The 16,401-nt window shown below is 40.9% G+C and overlaps 1 protein-coding gene across 1 annotated transcript; it reads left to right on the top strand.

Annotated features, from left to right (window-relative positions):
* Positions 1-132: 132 nt before the first annotated feature.
* On the top strand, positions 133-14,512 carry ddhd1b (DDHD domain containing 1b). The gene is made up of 13 exons (XM_062437364.1): positions 133-1,112; positions 2,648-2,833; positions 3,277-3,405; positions 4,941-5,088; positions 5,181-5,290; positions 5,837-5,943; positions 6,620-6,876; positions 7,295-7,370; positions 8,689-8,838; positions 9,654-9,718; positions 10,039-10,217; positions 11,403-11,660; positions 14,242-14,512. Exons 1-13 carry the CDS (start codon positions 353-355, stop codon positions 14,424-14,426), a joined length of 2,610 nt encoding a protein of 869 aa, XP_062293348.1. The 5' UTR covers positions 133-352; the 3' UTR covers positions 14,427-14,512.
* The last annotated feature ends 1,889 nt before the right edge of the window (positions 14,513-16,401 follow it).

Genomic DNA, 16,401 nt, shown 5'->3' with positions numbered 1-16,401 from the left:
CAATTGTCAAACTTGACATTATAAAGAGACTGGGCATTACCATCCTAGCTAGGACCATTCAGTGATGATTCCAGCAGTAAGAGAGGGGAAACGGGAATATGGACATCAGAAAACAGGAGGAAATATGTCGTTTAAACTGCCAGCGGTGTTAATAGTTTCAAATTTATCGCTAAAATGTTAAGAAATGTTGTTGGGGTCAGGGCGGTTCAGCATACAGATGTTACCAGCTGAGGGATAAAAGCGGTTAGTATGGCATAGCGGTAGCTGTAATAGTGTTAGGATAGAGACACAACAGTCATATTTTTATTAGTCTATTTTTATGTTTTTAGTTGAATAGTTGGCGATAAAAAACATGAGCAATATGAAGGATACACCGACTATCCGCCAACAGAGCTCGGAGAATAACTCAGTCAGCAGTAGCGAATGGGATATGGCAAATGACGTGTTTGTGTCAGGCTACGACGAGAACCCGATGGGAGACGGTGTCACCCCCGGGGAGAGGGACCCAACGCAGCCCGACTTGGACAGACACCTGCCGCTGCTACGGGGCGACTCGCACCGGTTATCCCAGGATGGCATCATGTTGGGCCTGGCCGGGGAGGAATTTCCATGCTCATCCTATCTGGACATCGACCCAAACTACACCGAAAGTGATGGGAATGTCACAACCAAGAAACGCATCCGGTCCAATAGCTCCAGGCACCGGGGTGAGGTCGTTACGGAGCTGGGACCGGAGGAGGTTCGGTGGTTTTACAAAGAGGACAAGCGGACGTGGAAGCCTTTCGTCGGACACGATTCTTTAAAAATAGAGACTCTTTATAGGAGATTTTTTGAGCAGAACCCCGACAAGGTCAAACGCCCCGTTGATCCGGTCGTTGCTGAGGGGAAGGAGACAGCCAAGTCCGGGGAGATTGTGCCCGAAAGTGCGGCGGTGGAGTGTGGAAGTGTCCGGGCGGAGCCGGCGGTGCAGCAGGGCGGAGGGCAGCGGAGCTCGGTGTCAGAAGAGATGAAACACTCGGTCATCAACATCAGCGTGGAGGCAGTGTGTGTCAGAGGAGGGCTGTATGAAGTGGATATCAGGGAGAAGGAGTGCTACCCTGTTTACTGGAACCGTGAGCATCACAATTATTTATCTCCAAAATTACTACCATTACTTTTACTAATAGGCTCACTTTCAACCAACCCACTTCTACTGAATTATAACTCCTACTGTAACCAATAAGAAGTAAGAAGTAAAATATTGCATTCATTTTATTCATAATATTATAATAATGTTGTTGCCAACTCCACCAGTACTGACATACTTACTATAGTACCATCCCAGCACTACCACTATTAGGACTACCATATTATAGGCTACTGATAGCACATCCAGCATGGCTATTATCCCACTATCCATATTATTCTTGTTATGAATGACTGTTCCAGATATAGGCGTAATGCAATGCCACTTAACCATCAGACACACACAAACAAACAATATGAAAACATCACATTTGGCTCTTCTACTTTGTGATAGATTATATGATTATTTGTGACATTAATAGATCTGCAACTGACTCCTGTTTTCATTCTCAACTAATCTGTGAGCTATTTTCAACAATAGCTTTATAAAGTGTTAGAAAAGTGTGGAAAAATCCCCCTCAGAGTCTCCCAAAGCAAGATGATCTCCAGAGAGACTTTGTATGGTTCGATCAATAGTCCAAACCTCAAAGCCTTACTTTAAACGTTACATTGATACATGAAGCATCTTGTCTTGATGGATTATTCTGACAAGGAATGGCTTATCACATTTTTAATTGATTCTGTTGATCCACCAATCAATTCATTGACTAATCATGTCAACCCTCTTTTAAGATTAACTAATTAAATCCTTGTTTTAATTAAGAATATACCTTTGAGAATTAAATTGTTCTGTTGCGACTCCCTCACTTCACCTAGATAGCAAAAACTTTGACTAATTAAATTAGGACTGTGACTAATGATTATTTTCATCATCGATTAGACTGCTGATTCATGTCTTGATCAATTAATTTAATTTCAAATCAAATTATTTAGCCTATAAAACTGCAACAAAAAAAATTGAATGCTTTGTGATTTATGCACATTAGTCACGTATTTTCTCACATTGCTCATGTGCCAGAAAAACAGGCTCAGACCACATTTACAATCACATTTTAAGCATTTTTACTTAAGAAGAAATGACGTAAACGATTAGTCTATTTTTAAAATAGAGTCATTTTCTATTTTTTTCTCTCTTATTGATAGACTAATCAGTTCAGTTCAAATTAAGACTGTAAAAACCCTCCTAGATGCTATTATTGCAATAACTTACAGCTGATCATTTTTTATTTACAGTGGAAATGTGTTTCTGGCACACACACACACACACACACACACACACACACACACACACACACACACACACACACACACACACATATCTCTGCAGCTTTTCTCACACACAGATGCTATAATGCTGTTATACCATATAGACTACATCCAATCTGGCCTCTCCATCATTTTACACATTCTTCATTGAAAAACAGTCGAATGAAAGAGGGAGGTTAAGCTTTTGATTTTGAAACAAACACAGGCTGCACAACAACTTCTGATAGTGTGGTTAACTTCATGTGCTGTCCCTCAGAGCAAGACCGTATCCCTGTGATGAGAGGTCAGTGGTTCATTGATGGAACGTGGCTTCCCCTGGAGGAGGACGAGAGCGACCTCATCGAGCTGGAACACCTCGCCCGTTTCCGGGGGCAACAGATGTGGGACAGCTATGAGTTAGAGTCGGTGACCACCACAGTGGAGAGCAAGGATGTTAAAGAATGTAAGAAAGTAGACCTAGAAAGATGTAAATGTGGACAATATATTAGTGTGTTATGGAATTAGATTGATGGCTAAAAACAGAGGTGAAGAGAAAGGCAGGTAATGGCTGCAGGTGCTGTGAAAGGGATGTGTGTGTGTGTGTGTGTGTGTGTGTGTGTGTGTGTGTGTGTGTGTGTGTGTGTGTGTGTGTGTGTGTGTGTAACTGCCATTCAGAACAAGGCCACAGCACAGGTCAGGTGATGCTGTTTTAGCTGACTCCATCTGAACAAATAGTAAGCTCACCTGAGAAAAGACGAGGCACATTCAGACTTTTGTTTAACATGTTTCACACATACACACACACACCCACACACACATTCTACTCATCCTCACAGGGAATAGTGATTTAATTAAACTGGATGTAAGTGTTTCGCTTGTGTTAATTACTGTGTGACTGTCTCCCAGCCATCCACAGTCTGAAGCTGAGCCGGAGTCACGTGGACTGGCACAGTGTGGATGAGGTGTACCTGTACAGCGATGCCACCACCTCTAAGATAGCACGCACCGTCACTCAGAAACTGGGCTTCTCTAAAGGTACGTGGATCAATGTGCGGAAGCAAGAGAAAAGATTGGATCGTGGGCCGTCTCGCTCAGCCAAACAGTCTCATGAGATAAAGGACTTTGACTTGGTGAGACACAAGGTCAAGGGTCACCAAAGGACTACACCCCAAGAGCACTGTAGACAAATAGATGCTTCTGTATCTATTTATCTACAGAAGTATGGTATGGTCAGAAGAACAAACAATATCTGACTGGTTTAAGTCAAGAATTAGATGAATTATCTGGCAATTCATAAAATATTGGATTCAAATATGTCAGTTTAATGCTATTTTTAATGTATTCTGTGTCCAAACTGTTAGAATAACTGGACTAGTTACAGATTTTGAACTGAAAAAGTCTATGTGAACAGTCTTCATTGGGACTACTTTCTACCAAAGAAATAGTCCCTATGAAAACAACTTTTAACAAATGATTACCCAACTCAGTTTTGAGCAACCAATCGTTTTTCCCATGGTGTGGACCATATTATATGTTCATCAGTGGTAGGGCTGGGTATCGTTTAAAAAATGATAATACCAGTACCAATCCAAGTACCCTTAAAGTGATACTGATACCAGTTGAGTACTTCATTCGATACCCATTATGTGAATAGAGGCATTAAGTTGCGACTTCACCACCACATATTGGTTCTAGCTGCTGTGGCAGTGGGCCAATCACTTTGCATTAAATCGAAGAACGCTATCATTGATTGGCTGTGAGCAAGTCCATACAAATAGTCATATTTTCTAGTTCTGGATCGAGGAGCAATTGCAGGTACCATTTGAGATGTTTCGATACTACTTGGTATCGATTTATTTCGGTCAGTACCTTAAAGGTACCGATACCCTAATCAGTGGTTGGAGTTTGTTTGGTTGTCATGGAGATACTGAGTAACTGTTATGATTTCTATAATTTCTTTAGGACTTTTTATTTATATTGGATCAGTTAATTAATAATGAATTAATATCTTTGAACCAACATGGATGAAGCATCATAAAAGTGCTGTGGACTCAGATGAGAACTACTGGCAAAACTTTATATTACCAGTGGGCAAAGTCCAAATCATTTCCTAATAATTTTCGTGTTCAATTGGTAGTCAGTGTACAGCAGGTCAGGTCACCATACAGAAAGTTGCAGTTTGTCCACAAGTATGAAAATCAACATATATGAAGAATAAAGCTTCCAGTAATTAAAGTATTTACTAGTAACTTTTAGGTTTTAAGTATTCATCTTGAAATCAACAGTTACATTTAAAAATCTGTAACAACTGCCATTGAACTCAATATAACATAATAAACTACACTAGTTGCTTAACTTAGTCTTTATTTTCTCTCAAATTATTAAAGATTATTATGAAATATGAATGTAGTATGCTGATGTCTCGCTCACTGATAAAACAGTAGACCATAAAGATCAGATTAAGATAAAGATGAAGAAGTTATCAACCTGTCACACTCATCAGTGACATCAGACACACTGCTGTGGAATACGTCGCTTCAACGACTGATGTGTCCTCTCTATGTTCCCAGCCTCCAGCAGCGGAACCCGTCTCCATCGGGGCTACGTGGAGGAGGCAGCACCAGAGGACACCCCGCCTGAAACTACCCACATTGTGTTCGTGGTGCACGGCATCGGACAGAAGATGGACCAGGGCCGCATCATCAGGAACACCAGCATGTGAGTTAACTGCAGCTGTTCAGTGGGAGCAGCAGTAGCACACAATCAGAAACATTCTCCAGAATAATTGTTTTGTGTCGGCTGGTGTGCAGGATGAGAGACGCTGCCAGAAAGATGGAGGAGAAGCACTTCTCTGATCGCACCACAGAGCACGTAGAGTTCCTTCCTGTGGAATGGAGGTCAAAACTGGCTCTGGATGGAGGTATGCTGCACCTCTGCTCACAATCATCCAAAACAAAAGATGTCCTTATGCAGGAAAACTGCACTAGTGTTATCTGTTCTACCTTAAAACTGATTCTATAGAAATCCACCTGTCTACTTTTTAAAGGTAGTAACATTGTGATGGGGACTAATCCAGTATTTCTCACAGTTGTGAGTATAGAGCAAATAGAAGAAGGAGGACCCTCACAATTAAACTATAACCCCCCCATCTAATAACTTTGTTATTAATATGCCACTCAATAATAACATCACTCAGTAAAAAAAGTTTTGTGATAGATTGTCATGAACAAAAGGTTTGGTCAAAGAGCCATTTTGACTGAACGGAGGCGCTTGATGTAATATCCCAGGATCGTTAGGTTAGCAGTTGTCATGACTCACCCTGGACCAAACTGCACCATCCCACTGATCATCAACATCTACTTACCATCAGTGTAAAACATGAACATACTGTGTGTGTTTAACAGCTGATCAGACTCTCAATCCAACGTTCGACAGCAGTTTGACGTGTGTTGATGTGTTCTTGCAGACACAGTGGACTCCATCACTCCGGATAAAGTGCGAGGTCTCAGAGACATGCTGAACAGCAGTGCCATGGATATCATGTACTACACCAGTCCTCTGTACAGAGACGAGGTGAGACTATGATTTTGTTTTTCTACAAACACATCCAGCCTTTAAGTTCAGCCTCATTCTGTCTCCTCACAGCTGTGTTGCTTCATTTAGTCTCAGTCTCAGATTTTGGGAGCATTAGTCATGACTGTGTATGAACTCCCATCAGACACAATTTAATTATGGTCTACTGCCAGTCTGTTAAATAACAGAGACTCTGAAGCCACCAAATGTATTTAAATCTTATTGTCCAAATAAAATGTGTATTATAAAATAGTAAGTATACAATAACAGCCACATGCCTCAAAATGCTTGGGGGACTCTTTCATACAGTACCATCAGCCATCAGACTGTACAACAGCACAGCTCCCAGTACCTCCCACTCCCACTAAAAAACACTGATGCTGTCCTTACTATGTTAATCCCAGGAACACTGCAAATATGTATATACAATTAGGAATTTATGCATATTTCACATTTATATAATTGCAGATTATTTACACAGAGATTGTTTATTGTATATTTTATTTTATTTTATTTTTATCACTTTCACCCTGTGTGTGTGTGTGTGTCTGTGTGTGTGTGTGTGTGTGTGTGTGTGTGTATGTGTGTGTGTGTGTGTGTGTGTGTGTGTGTGTGTGTGTGTGTGTGTGTGTGTGTGTGTGTGTGTGTGTGTGTGTGTGTGTGTGTGTGTGTGTAGATTTACAGGGGTCTGACTCTGGAGCTGAACCGTCTCTACTCACTCTTCTGCTCGCGGAATCCAGACTTTGAGAAAAACGGGAAGGTTTCCATCGTGTCACACTCACTGGGCTGTGTCATTACCTTCGACATCATGACTGGCTGGGACCCCATTCGCTTTCATCATCAAGAAGTGCTAGACCCAGAAGAAACCAAGGCCCGGTGGCCGAGTGATGAAGAGCGCCACCTTCAGGAGCAGCTGAGACTGACACGCCTCAGGTACTGTGATTTCTTTTTTTTTTACTTTGATTTTCGGTTTGATTTTGAAGTGGGTTGATGATGTGATTTCCATTGACTGTTGTTTTGTCACTGTTGTTTTCAAAAAAATATACAATGTCAGCAGTAAAGATTTTACACTTGAATAATTCATTCATCAAGATCTGATGTGTGATTTAAGTGTTCTTAATTTTTTGAGCAGTGTGTATGTGCGTGTGTGTGTGTGTGTGTGTGTGTGTGGAGGTGAACTTCTTGCTATCACTTTTAATTATCAAAGTTAGTGGATCATAGTGAGTTTACATCTGTGTTCACCCTTGCCCACAGTGTTAGAGGAAATATGCCCATTTCAATTTCAACAAACTGCATAACATTTGAATCATTTGAATCTTCATATTGTATCATATCCATCCATCCTGCCTAGGTTAAGGGACTTGGAAGATCAGTTCCAGAGTCTGCAGACCTCATCCTGTGCTGCAGTGCCAGCCTTGAAATTCAAGGTAATGTTGACAAGTGCAGTACTTTACAGTATCGTTAATCAGTTCTCACCGGCCAATGACAGGCATTTGCTGTTTAGCATGTTCCCTAGACATGTTTCAAAATACAAACCCTCTGACTGAAAGTGCAAACGCTCTGCCTGGAAGTAACAGATGGTATTCCCTGACCTTGGATGTATGTAAAGTGTGGCATGTCAACATGAAAAGCATGTAATAGTGTTGCAGACATTTCATTCTCTAAGGATTGCACTCAATGACATTAGATCACTTTCTTTCTTTACAAAAGCAAGCAACAAGCAAAGTGTTTTCCACCTTTATCAGTGTCACAATCATGCAGTGTGGCAGCCTTTTAAAGGTGCAGTGTGTAGAATTTAGTGGCATCTAGTGGAATTGACTTGGAAGAAACAGAGTATAAAAGTCATAGTTATATTTTGTGTATAATCACATGAAAATAAGAATCATTGTGTTTTTGTTACCTCACAATGAGCGTTTATATCTACATGGGGAGTGGGTCCTGCTCCACAGAGACCACCAAGTTGCAGCACCATGTTTCTAGAGTAACCCAGAATGGACAACACTGGCGCTAGAGAGTGCCTTTCGCTTTTTTGTGAGTTTTGCAAACACCATAGGTTCTCCTACACGCTTAAAGGAGAGGGTGAGGGGAGGTTATTCAGTTGGTTGCAATCTGCAACTTCACCACTAGATGCCACTAAATCTTACACACTGCACCTTTAAATTGCAAACACACAGGTGATTCCCCTCAAGGTAGGTAGCATTGCACCTGGTAAGGTAATCAAATACATGAGAAGCAGTGAGCATCCAGTATTAGAACAAGAAAGGAAGCAGAAACCAATTCACCACAGGAAAATACATGATTCTTTAAAGGGTTTAAAGTCCACCATTCAACTTTTTTTCCAAATCAAATTTTAAAAGGGAATTCCAATAATTACTAAATACAGTTAAAAAACTAGTAACAATATATGTGTTTTTCTAAATATAGGAATACTCTGTAGACATCAGCATGCAGCCATTCATAAAACAGTGACCAGTTTCAAAGAGTAACCGCCATTAAGATGTAACGTTTGAAAATGTGCTTGATTGGAAGCAATGACAGGTTTTTTTTTATATTAATGGTTAGTAAAAGAGCGTTGAGTCAGTAGTTCATTCAGAAACCTGCTTCTTGTATACATACACAGTTGTACATATTCACACGTTGGAGTAGCCCAGTACACACACCTTGCCACTGGGCAACTCTGTTGGAGCAGGTAGTTTCTGACAGCATCTCAAGGGGGAGTGTCTCTTATTGCCTCATATTTTATAGGTAGAGAATTTCTTCTGCATGGGCTCTCCTCTGGCGGTTTTCTTGGCATTACGAGGGATTCGTCCTGGAAGTAACGGTGTGCAGGACCACATCATCCCCACTTCGATCTGCAAACGCCTCTTCAACATATTCCATCCCACTGACCCCGTGGTGAGTCCTCTTATTGTCCTGCTGAGACTACAAATGTCACACACTTTTAAAAATCTGTCTGCCAATGATTGTCATATTTTAGGAATAGTTCTGGCTGGTTACAAACTTTTAATGGATACTATTGCTTCCTGAAACTTTTGTTTGGTATGCATTTTTAATTTCTCCTAGATATCTGTACAAAAACTAAGCATCGTCTTTGAACAGGAAGTCGTTTTTGAAAAATTAATGTCCTCATATGGGGACAATTGGTTTACTTTACTGTATAAAACGATTCATTCATAAAACTATTTATTTCCTTACATTAACTCTTTCCCTTTGCATGAACGATCATAAAGTCCCATTGCCCTTATATGAGTACTTCCTGATTAGCAGTGTCGTAGCTTATTGCTATTGCTAAAATTAGTCAAATTAGTATAGCATATCAAACTACAAATGTTATTAAGCATAAATAAACAAGTTTCAACCATAACATTTGATAAGATTTTGTACCTGGTCCACTTTTGTCTGGGGATCGGTTGATGATTGACTCGGCCAAGATGCCTGCCATCTCGTTTTACACTGATTGATGTATTGTACTTTTGCTACCACTAGGTGGCACAAAAAGGTGTGTACAAACGAAGAACAACAGGTCAAAGTTAAGCAGAATGAAGTATAAGGTCCAATTACACAATAAAATAATAATAATAATAATAATAAAACTAAATGACAAACTGGCCATTACATTGAACAAAATGTGCAAATATAACATTGCTGAGAGGTACATTTTCGCGAACTCTTTTACATAACCTTGTTGTTGTTTTTGTTTTTGTTTTCAGGCCTACAGACTGGAGCCTCTTGTCTTAAAGCACTATAGTAACATTTCACCTGTTCAAATCAACTGGTAAGACAAGTCATGTGGTGGTATATGAGAAAATATGATGGTTAGTGGTGAACTTTCCTCAATGAAAGTGAATTGTTTTATACTCTGTCTCTTTCTTTTTTCTTTATCTGATATTTGTGAAATGATTTTGTTGCTTTAACCACTTTACATAACTCAAATGGTATAAGAAAGTTAAACTACTAATGATTGCATTCTGTCAGTGATGCTTATAATCAGAGTGTAACTGGAGCTACAGTATGTTCAGTTGAATGAAATTGGAACTGAAGACGAGATGACTGTATTTTTCAGTGACTTGAGGTTGATGTGGCTTTGATGTGTAGGTATAATACCACCAGCCCCACACCGTATGATCAGATCCGGCCCACACTGCTGAACCCTCAGAAGGACACCACATCCATGTCAGACTCAGAGAGCATTCCCAGCCCGTGTACCTCCCCGCCTCAGGTCCGACGGCACTATGGAGAATCCATCACTAACCTTGGCAAGGCCAGCATTATGGGTGAGCACATATAAATGAGGGTTATGACTGTATTGATGGCAAGTATAGGATTTAGTTATCATGATGAAGAACCAGTGTAATACACTGGACCTTGAGCGAGACCGAGAACGAGAGTAAAATAGGAAAAGATCTGTGATGAATGTGAAACTAAGGGTCATCCTATTTGTCTGTAACAGGCACACTGTACACCTGATCTGAGCTGAGTGCAACAGCAGGTGCTTGTTTTTCTGGCATTATAGCATATTAAGCACTCTCTAAACAAATCAATAGAAGCAATTAGCACCTGTCTCCTGGACTGACAGCATCATGTTACTTCCTGTATGCATCAGCTGTAGAGTGGACAAGACGCATTCTATCGGCCAGTTTAAGCTGCTGACAGACATTTTAGGTCTTTATACTCTTATATATAAAACTGCTATTTCATTTTTAATTCAACTGCATCTCATGTCTTAAAGGGGCTCACCATATAGTAATTTATGTGACAGCAGCATTGATTTAAAAAAGTAAAATATGACAGTACCTAGGGCTGGGTATTGTTTAAAAAATTATGATACCAGTACCAATCCAAGTACCCTTAAAATAATACTGATACCAGTTGAGTACTTCATTCGATACACATTCCACATTTTGTGTGCTTGCTTTTATCTGGTGTAACAGGCGTGTAGTGTAGCCACGCTACAGAGCATTTAGTGGCATCTTGGCTGCTGACCTGCTAGGCATCACCACCACAGATGGGTTTTAGCTGCTGTGGCAGTTGGCCAATCACATGTTGCATTAAATCAAAGAATGCTTGCGTCGATTGGCTGTGAGCAAGTCCATACAAATAATCATATTTTCTAGCTCTGGGTGCAAAAAGGATCGATTGCAGGTATCGTTTGACGTGAGACGTTTCAATACTACTTGGTTTCAATTTATTTCGATCGTCATCTTAAAGGTATCGAGTATGGATACCCAGCCTAAGTCAACGGTGAGAATTTGCAAGTAAAAGTTCACCCAACGGGCACAAACATGTAAATTAGAGCTGGCTGGCAGACTTATTTTTAGACTTGATAAGCTTGAGCAAGGAAGCCATAAAAGCTTGTGGCAACGTCAACTGGAACCTTGTGAGAATGGCAACAAAGTTGGGCAAGAATACCAAAACTGAAAAGAAAAGACAGAAGACCCATGAACCTTTGTGCCCCTCAGGTGCTGCAAGTCTCGGAAAGGGAATCGGGGGAATCCTGTTTTCCCGCTTTTCCAGATCCAGTGGCCAGGTGGGAGGAGTGGAGGAGGAACCGTCAGATTCTGAAGGTGTAGCCTCCGAAGTGGAAAACCTGGCATCGCAAGAGGAAGGAGCGCCAGTGGCAGAAAGTGAGGATAAAGACAAAGAAATACAGGAGGAAACAAGGGAGGTAGAGCCTGCCATGTCCCTGTCCACCTCAGCAGTCCTGGACCACACCTCTTGTAAGTATGGTTGTGCTTTTTTTTAGTATCTTACTGAAATGGACCTCAAATGAATGTCATATGTCAGAATCTTATGGCTGAAATGATGAAAGGATGACATTCGCAGGAGATGACATATTAATTTAACTTGTATGACCTCCACTGCTTCATGTTAGGCTTAATTTGTTTGTTTGTTGAATTTTGTTTTCCACACCATCAACAAGATGTGTTTAAACGATTTATTAAGAAAAATGATTGATGAGCATGGTTCTCCTGCTTGCTGACTGCATTGTGGGGAAGCTTATAGAGAGTCTGCTGTAGCATCCAGGCAGCAACAGACAGCGACAGACCCCCTCAGGATGTGGTCCTGCTCCTGAAACTTCACCGAATAAGCTTCGATTCACTAGCCAAGACCACACCATCAACAAGATGCGTTTAAACAAGATATTAAGAAAAACGATTGATGAGCGTGGTTATTCTGCTTGCTGCCTGCGTTGTCGGGAAGTTGATAGGGTGTCCATCGTAACACATGGGCAGCAACAGACCCCCAAAACCTTCAGTTACACTTAAGACAGATATGGAGATACGTTTGGGAGGAACAAATGTATCATATTGAACGTGTCAAACATATTGAACACAGCTTTGACAGAGGGCACATTGACCACTGTGGATGTGTAATTTAGGTTTAATTGTTTACGAATGGTGTGTCACTTGGTCATGTTAAATATTGCCGCCTCAAGGAATTGTCGGACGGAATTATCTCCTTTCCTTTCATAAAGGTTGGTCAGGTGTATCCTATGCCAGAGCCTAAAGGAGCTAAAGGACCAGCTCTTATCATGGCTGCCACTTAAATACTTCCTGAGTCATTTCAATCAGTTCAGAACCTTCCTAAGCAAGACTACTCAACTGCACTGTGTGTGTGTTGTTGCTGCTGAGTAAATAATGAAACAGTCTGGCTTTTATGTCGCTGCGGTGGAAGTGAATGCCTTCCCTTAAAGGAATTGTTGGAGGTGGGCAACGATTCAGTTACTGAAGTTCGGGTTCTGTTTGTGGATATAAAGACAGAAGATGTCAGTTCACCACAGTGGATAGTAACCCAGACTGTACAGAGGCAGCTGGAGGAGTGGGGGTTGAAGACACTGCTCCTGCATTGAGTTCATGGTTTTTAGCCCTCGCTGAATGAGGAGAAGAGGCCTCAGATCTACTGGAACTACATTAGAGGAGCATGAGTGGAGTTGCCCACAAGGCCAGTATGTGCACCACTGAGCACAGCGACTCCACTGGGACACTTGGCTGTGGTCTGACTGTTGTGTCTTGCGTTAGGGTTAAAGTGAGAAGCTTGACTGAGACTGCCCACATGTGAAGCGCAAAATACAAGAGTGATAGAGGAAGAGAGGATGGTAGGGTGGTTGTGGCTCAGGAGGTAGAGGTCGTCCTCCAATTGGAAGATTGGCGGTTCGATTCCCGGCTCCTCCAGTCCACATGTCAATGTGTCCTTGGGCAAGACACTTAACCCCAAATTGCTCCCGTTGTGTGAATGAGAATGAATGGCTAGCTTCTCCCTGATGAGCAGGTTGGCACCCTGCGTGGTAGCCTGCCATCAATGTATGAATGTATGAATGGGTGAATTAAATGTAAGAGCATTTAAGGTATGGTCCTGCTACTAAAACTTCAATAAGAGTAATGTCAGCCTCTTCTATTATGGCGCTTTTCCACTGTACAGTTCTAGCCCGACTTGACTCGTTTTTTTTGCGTTTCCATTAGGGAAAGTACCTGGTACCTGGTACTTTTTTAGTAACTGCTCTGGTGAGGTTCAAAGCGAGCCGAGCCGATACTAAATGTGACGTCAACAGACTGCCGGCCACTGATTGGTCAGAAGAGTTGTCGCTGGACGAGTCTTGAGCCGTCCCACACAAGAATCAAACCCGGCATTTTTAAATACCGGCAACAGCGTTACAGTCATTCAGCAATTTTCTTGCTTTGTGTGTTACAAAAAGCCACATACAGCAGCAAGTACACCACTGCCTCAATGTCCTCCGTTGTTTATGTGTTTGTACATGTACATTTTTGTAATGGAAAAGGTCGTTCCTGGAACCGTACCGTGTCGAACCGAGTCGAGCCGAGTATTGCTAGAACTGTACAGTATAGTTGAAAAGCGCCATTAGATAGACTAATAGACCACTGCTCAATAAGCTTTTTCTTACTATGCAATGTATCTTTCAATAAATAGCATGGTTCACAGTCAAATATGCAAAATAATTTTAAAATGTATTCAGCATCATCTTCATCATCACATACAGCCAACACAACAGAAGCTCATAATGACATTTGGGTGCACTCGCTCTGAGATGCTAAAGTTCTTTGGGAAACGCCAGTATACATTTAAGACAGTTCATAGAAATCCTCTTAATGTGTAGCATCAATCATTATCGGGAATCTGTCTCAGATCGAAACATTTAAGAGATCCAGTCTGCAAGGGGCCCGTGCTGACTTCATATGGACTTCCAGAGAGGCTGCTGTTGGAGGATAATGGTAATGTACAGTATATAGCAAAACTATATACTTTACTTGATACTAATGTGTCCTTTTTTCTGTGTTTTAGTGGAACTGGAGAGACGCATCGACTTTGAGTTGAGAGAGGGCATGGTGGAGAGCCGCTACTGGTCGGCAGTGACTTCACACACGGCCTATTGGTGTTCCTATGATGTGGCTCTGTTCCTCCTCACCTTCATGTACAGACCACAAGAGCCACTTGAAACTGCAGAAGACAACACAGACACCTCATAACACAAGTTCAATCTAACACACACTTAGAGCCATCCATCACTGAGGTCAATTCACTTTCTATTCACTTTTTATTCATGCCTTTTGAAACAAGAACCAAAAGCTTACACTATATGGCATCTTCATTCTTCTTTTTAGAGTTTCCTCATAATTAGGGCTTTATACAGTTTTTGAAAAGTGTTAAACATAAAAATATATAATTTAACATACTGTTACAAATACATTTCTGAAATGCGAGACATTGGAACTATAAAATAATTTGAGTTGAGTTTGGCGTAATGTTTGGCAGTAATAATACATACAAAACATAACAAAAGAAAGTTGTAGTTCTCGTACATGGTGGGATCACAGATGGCAACTAAAGTTTCAATATTTATTGAATGATTTCATTGTAATATTTAGGACTGGGTATCGGTACTCAATACTTTTAAGGTAGTAGTAGTAGTATCAAAACGTCTCCCCTCAAACGATACCTGCAATCGATCCTTTTTGCACCCAGAGCTAGAAATTACGTATGGACTTGCTCACAGCCAATCAACGCAAGCGTTCCTCAATTTAATGTGACATGTGATTGGCCCATTGCCACAGCAGCTAAAACCTTCTGTGGTGGTGAAGTCGCAATTTAATGCTTCTATTCACATGATGGGTATCGAATAAAGTACTCAGTTGGTTTAATGTGACATGTGATTGGCCCATTGCCACAGCAGCTAAAACCTTCTGTGGTGGTGAAGTCGCAATTTAATGCTTCTATTCACATGATGGGTATCGAATAAAGTACTCAGTTGGTATCAGTATCACTTTGGATTGGTACTGGTATCATAATTTTTTAAACGATACCCAGCCCTGGTAATATTCGTGGTCCTTGGCTTCACACAATGCTAGCAGAAGAAACTGAAATGACTGTTATAATTGAGTGAATTGAAAATGGATTGACCCACACATACACACGCACACACAATCACTGATTTCACACTACATCTAAATTCCTCCCAGTTTACACACTCTAACCTCGATGTGACCTTTGACTTGGTGGACATACACTGTGCCCGAGCCCAGCCCTTAGTATTTGCAATCAAAGCCTGTCCTCTGTTTCCTGGTCCTTTCTCTCAGCAGCAACAACTGTTTCCTGTGCAAAGCACCCTACTATGTTGCCTGTATCAGTTACGCTCCTACTGATGGTTACTTGTCTCACTAAGAAGTTCTGTCCATCTGGCATCCAGTGTCCAGACTGTTCTAGCCCCATGCTTGTTCCTTATGAGGAATATGTCAGTCTTATGATTTCCATCTTTTAAGTGAACATGGAACTGTCATGTTATAGAAAAGGCCAGCTATGATAAGGGAATTCTTTTCCAATGAAATACACTGCACAGAAACTGAATCTTAAAACCAGAGTACTTCTATATAATCAGAAACAGTCTGTCAAAATATCCCAGTTAAAGCAGCATTAAGTGAATTTGACCACTAGGGGGCAGAAAGGCTTTCAAAATACTCTCAATGCAACAGAGCTTTGTCTTACCATCAGCTTGTCTTATTTCTAACATGCTGAAAAGTGTCAGAGCAGATCATAGCACGTAGCAATGCATTTTTGTATTTAAAATAATTAAATCAAATTCCATTCCAAGTAAATTTAAGCAAATGTATCAGAGTAAAACTAAAACAAAGAAGCTTAAATGAGTCAGTTTCCACCACTGAGCATGTTAAACTCGGGTAAAGTCTGCCTGTCCTCTCACTGCTCTGTCATCTCCAACACATACAAAAAAGAAAAGAATTTCTAGAAGCAGCTTCTTCTATCACTGCTACGGTTGAAATCAGTGAGCCATTCTTCCAAAATAAAGTGGGGGGGGAAAAATAGGGTTACTGATCTGCTGCATGTAGACTTTTATATTAAAAGTAACTTGATTACTTAAAGGGAAATTCTGGTTATTTGAACCTGATGTTTCCTATAAATTGTGGCCATTGTGATTGTATGTGTCGCACT

Source organism: Scomber scombrus, chromosome 17 (assembly GCF_963691925.1).
Source record: "Scomber scombrus chromosome 17, fScoSco1.1, whole genome shotgun sequence".
Lineage (NCBI taxonomy): Eukaryota > Metazoa > Chordata > Actinopteri > Scombriformes > Scombridae > Scomber > Scomber scombrus.
This window is presented reverse-complemented; position numbering and strand designations above follow the sequence as displayed.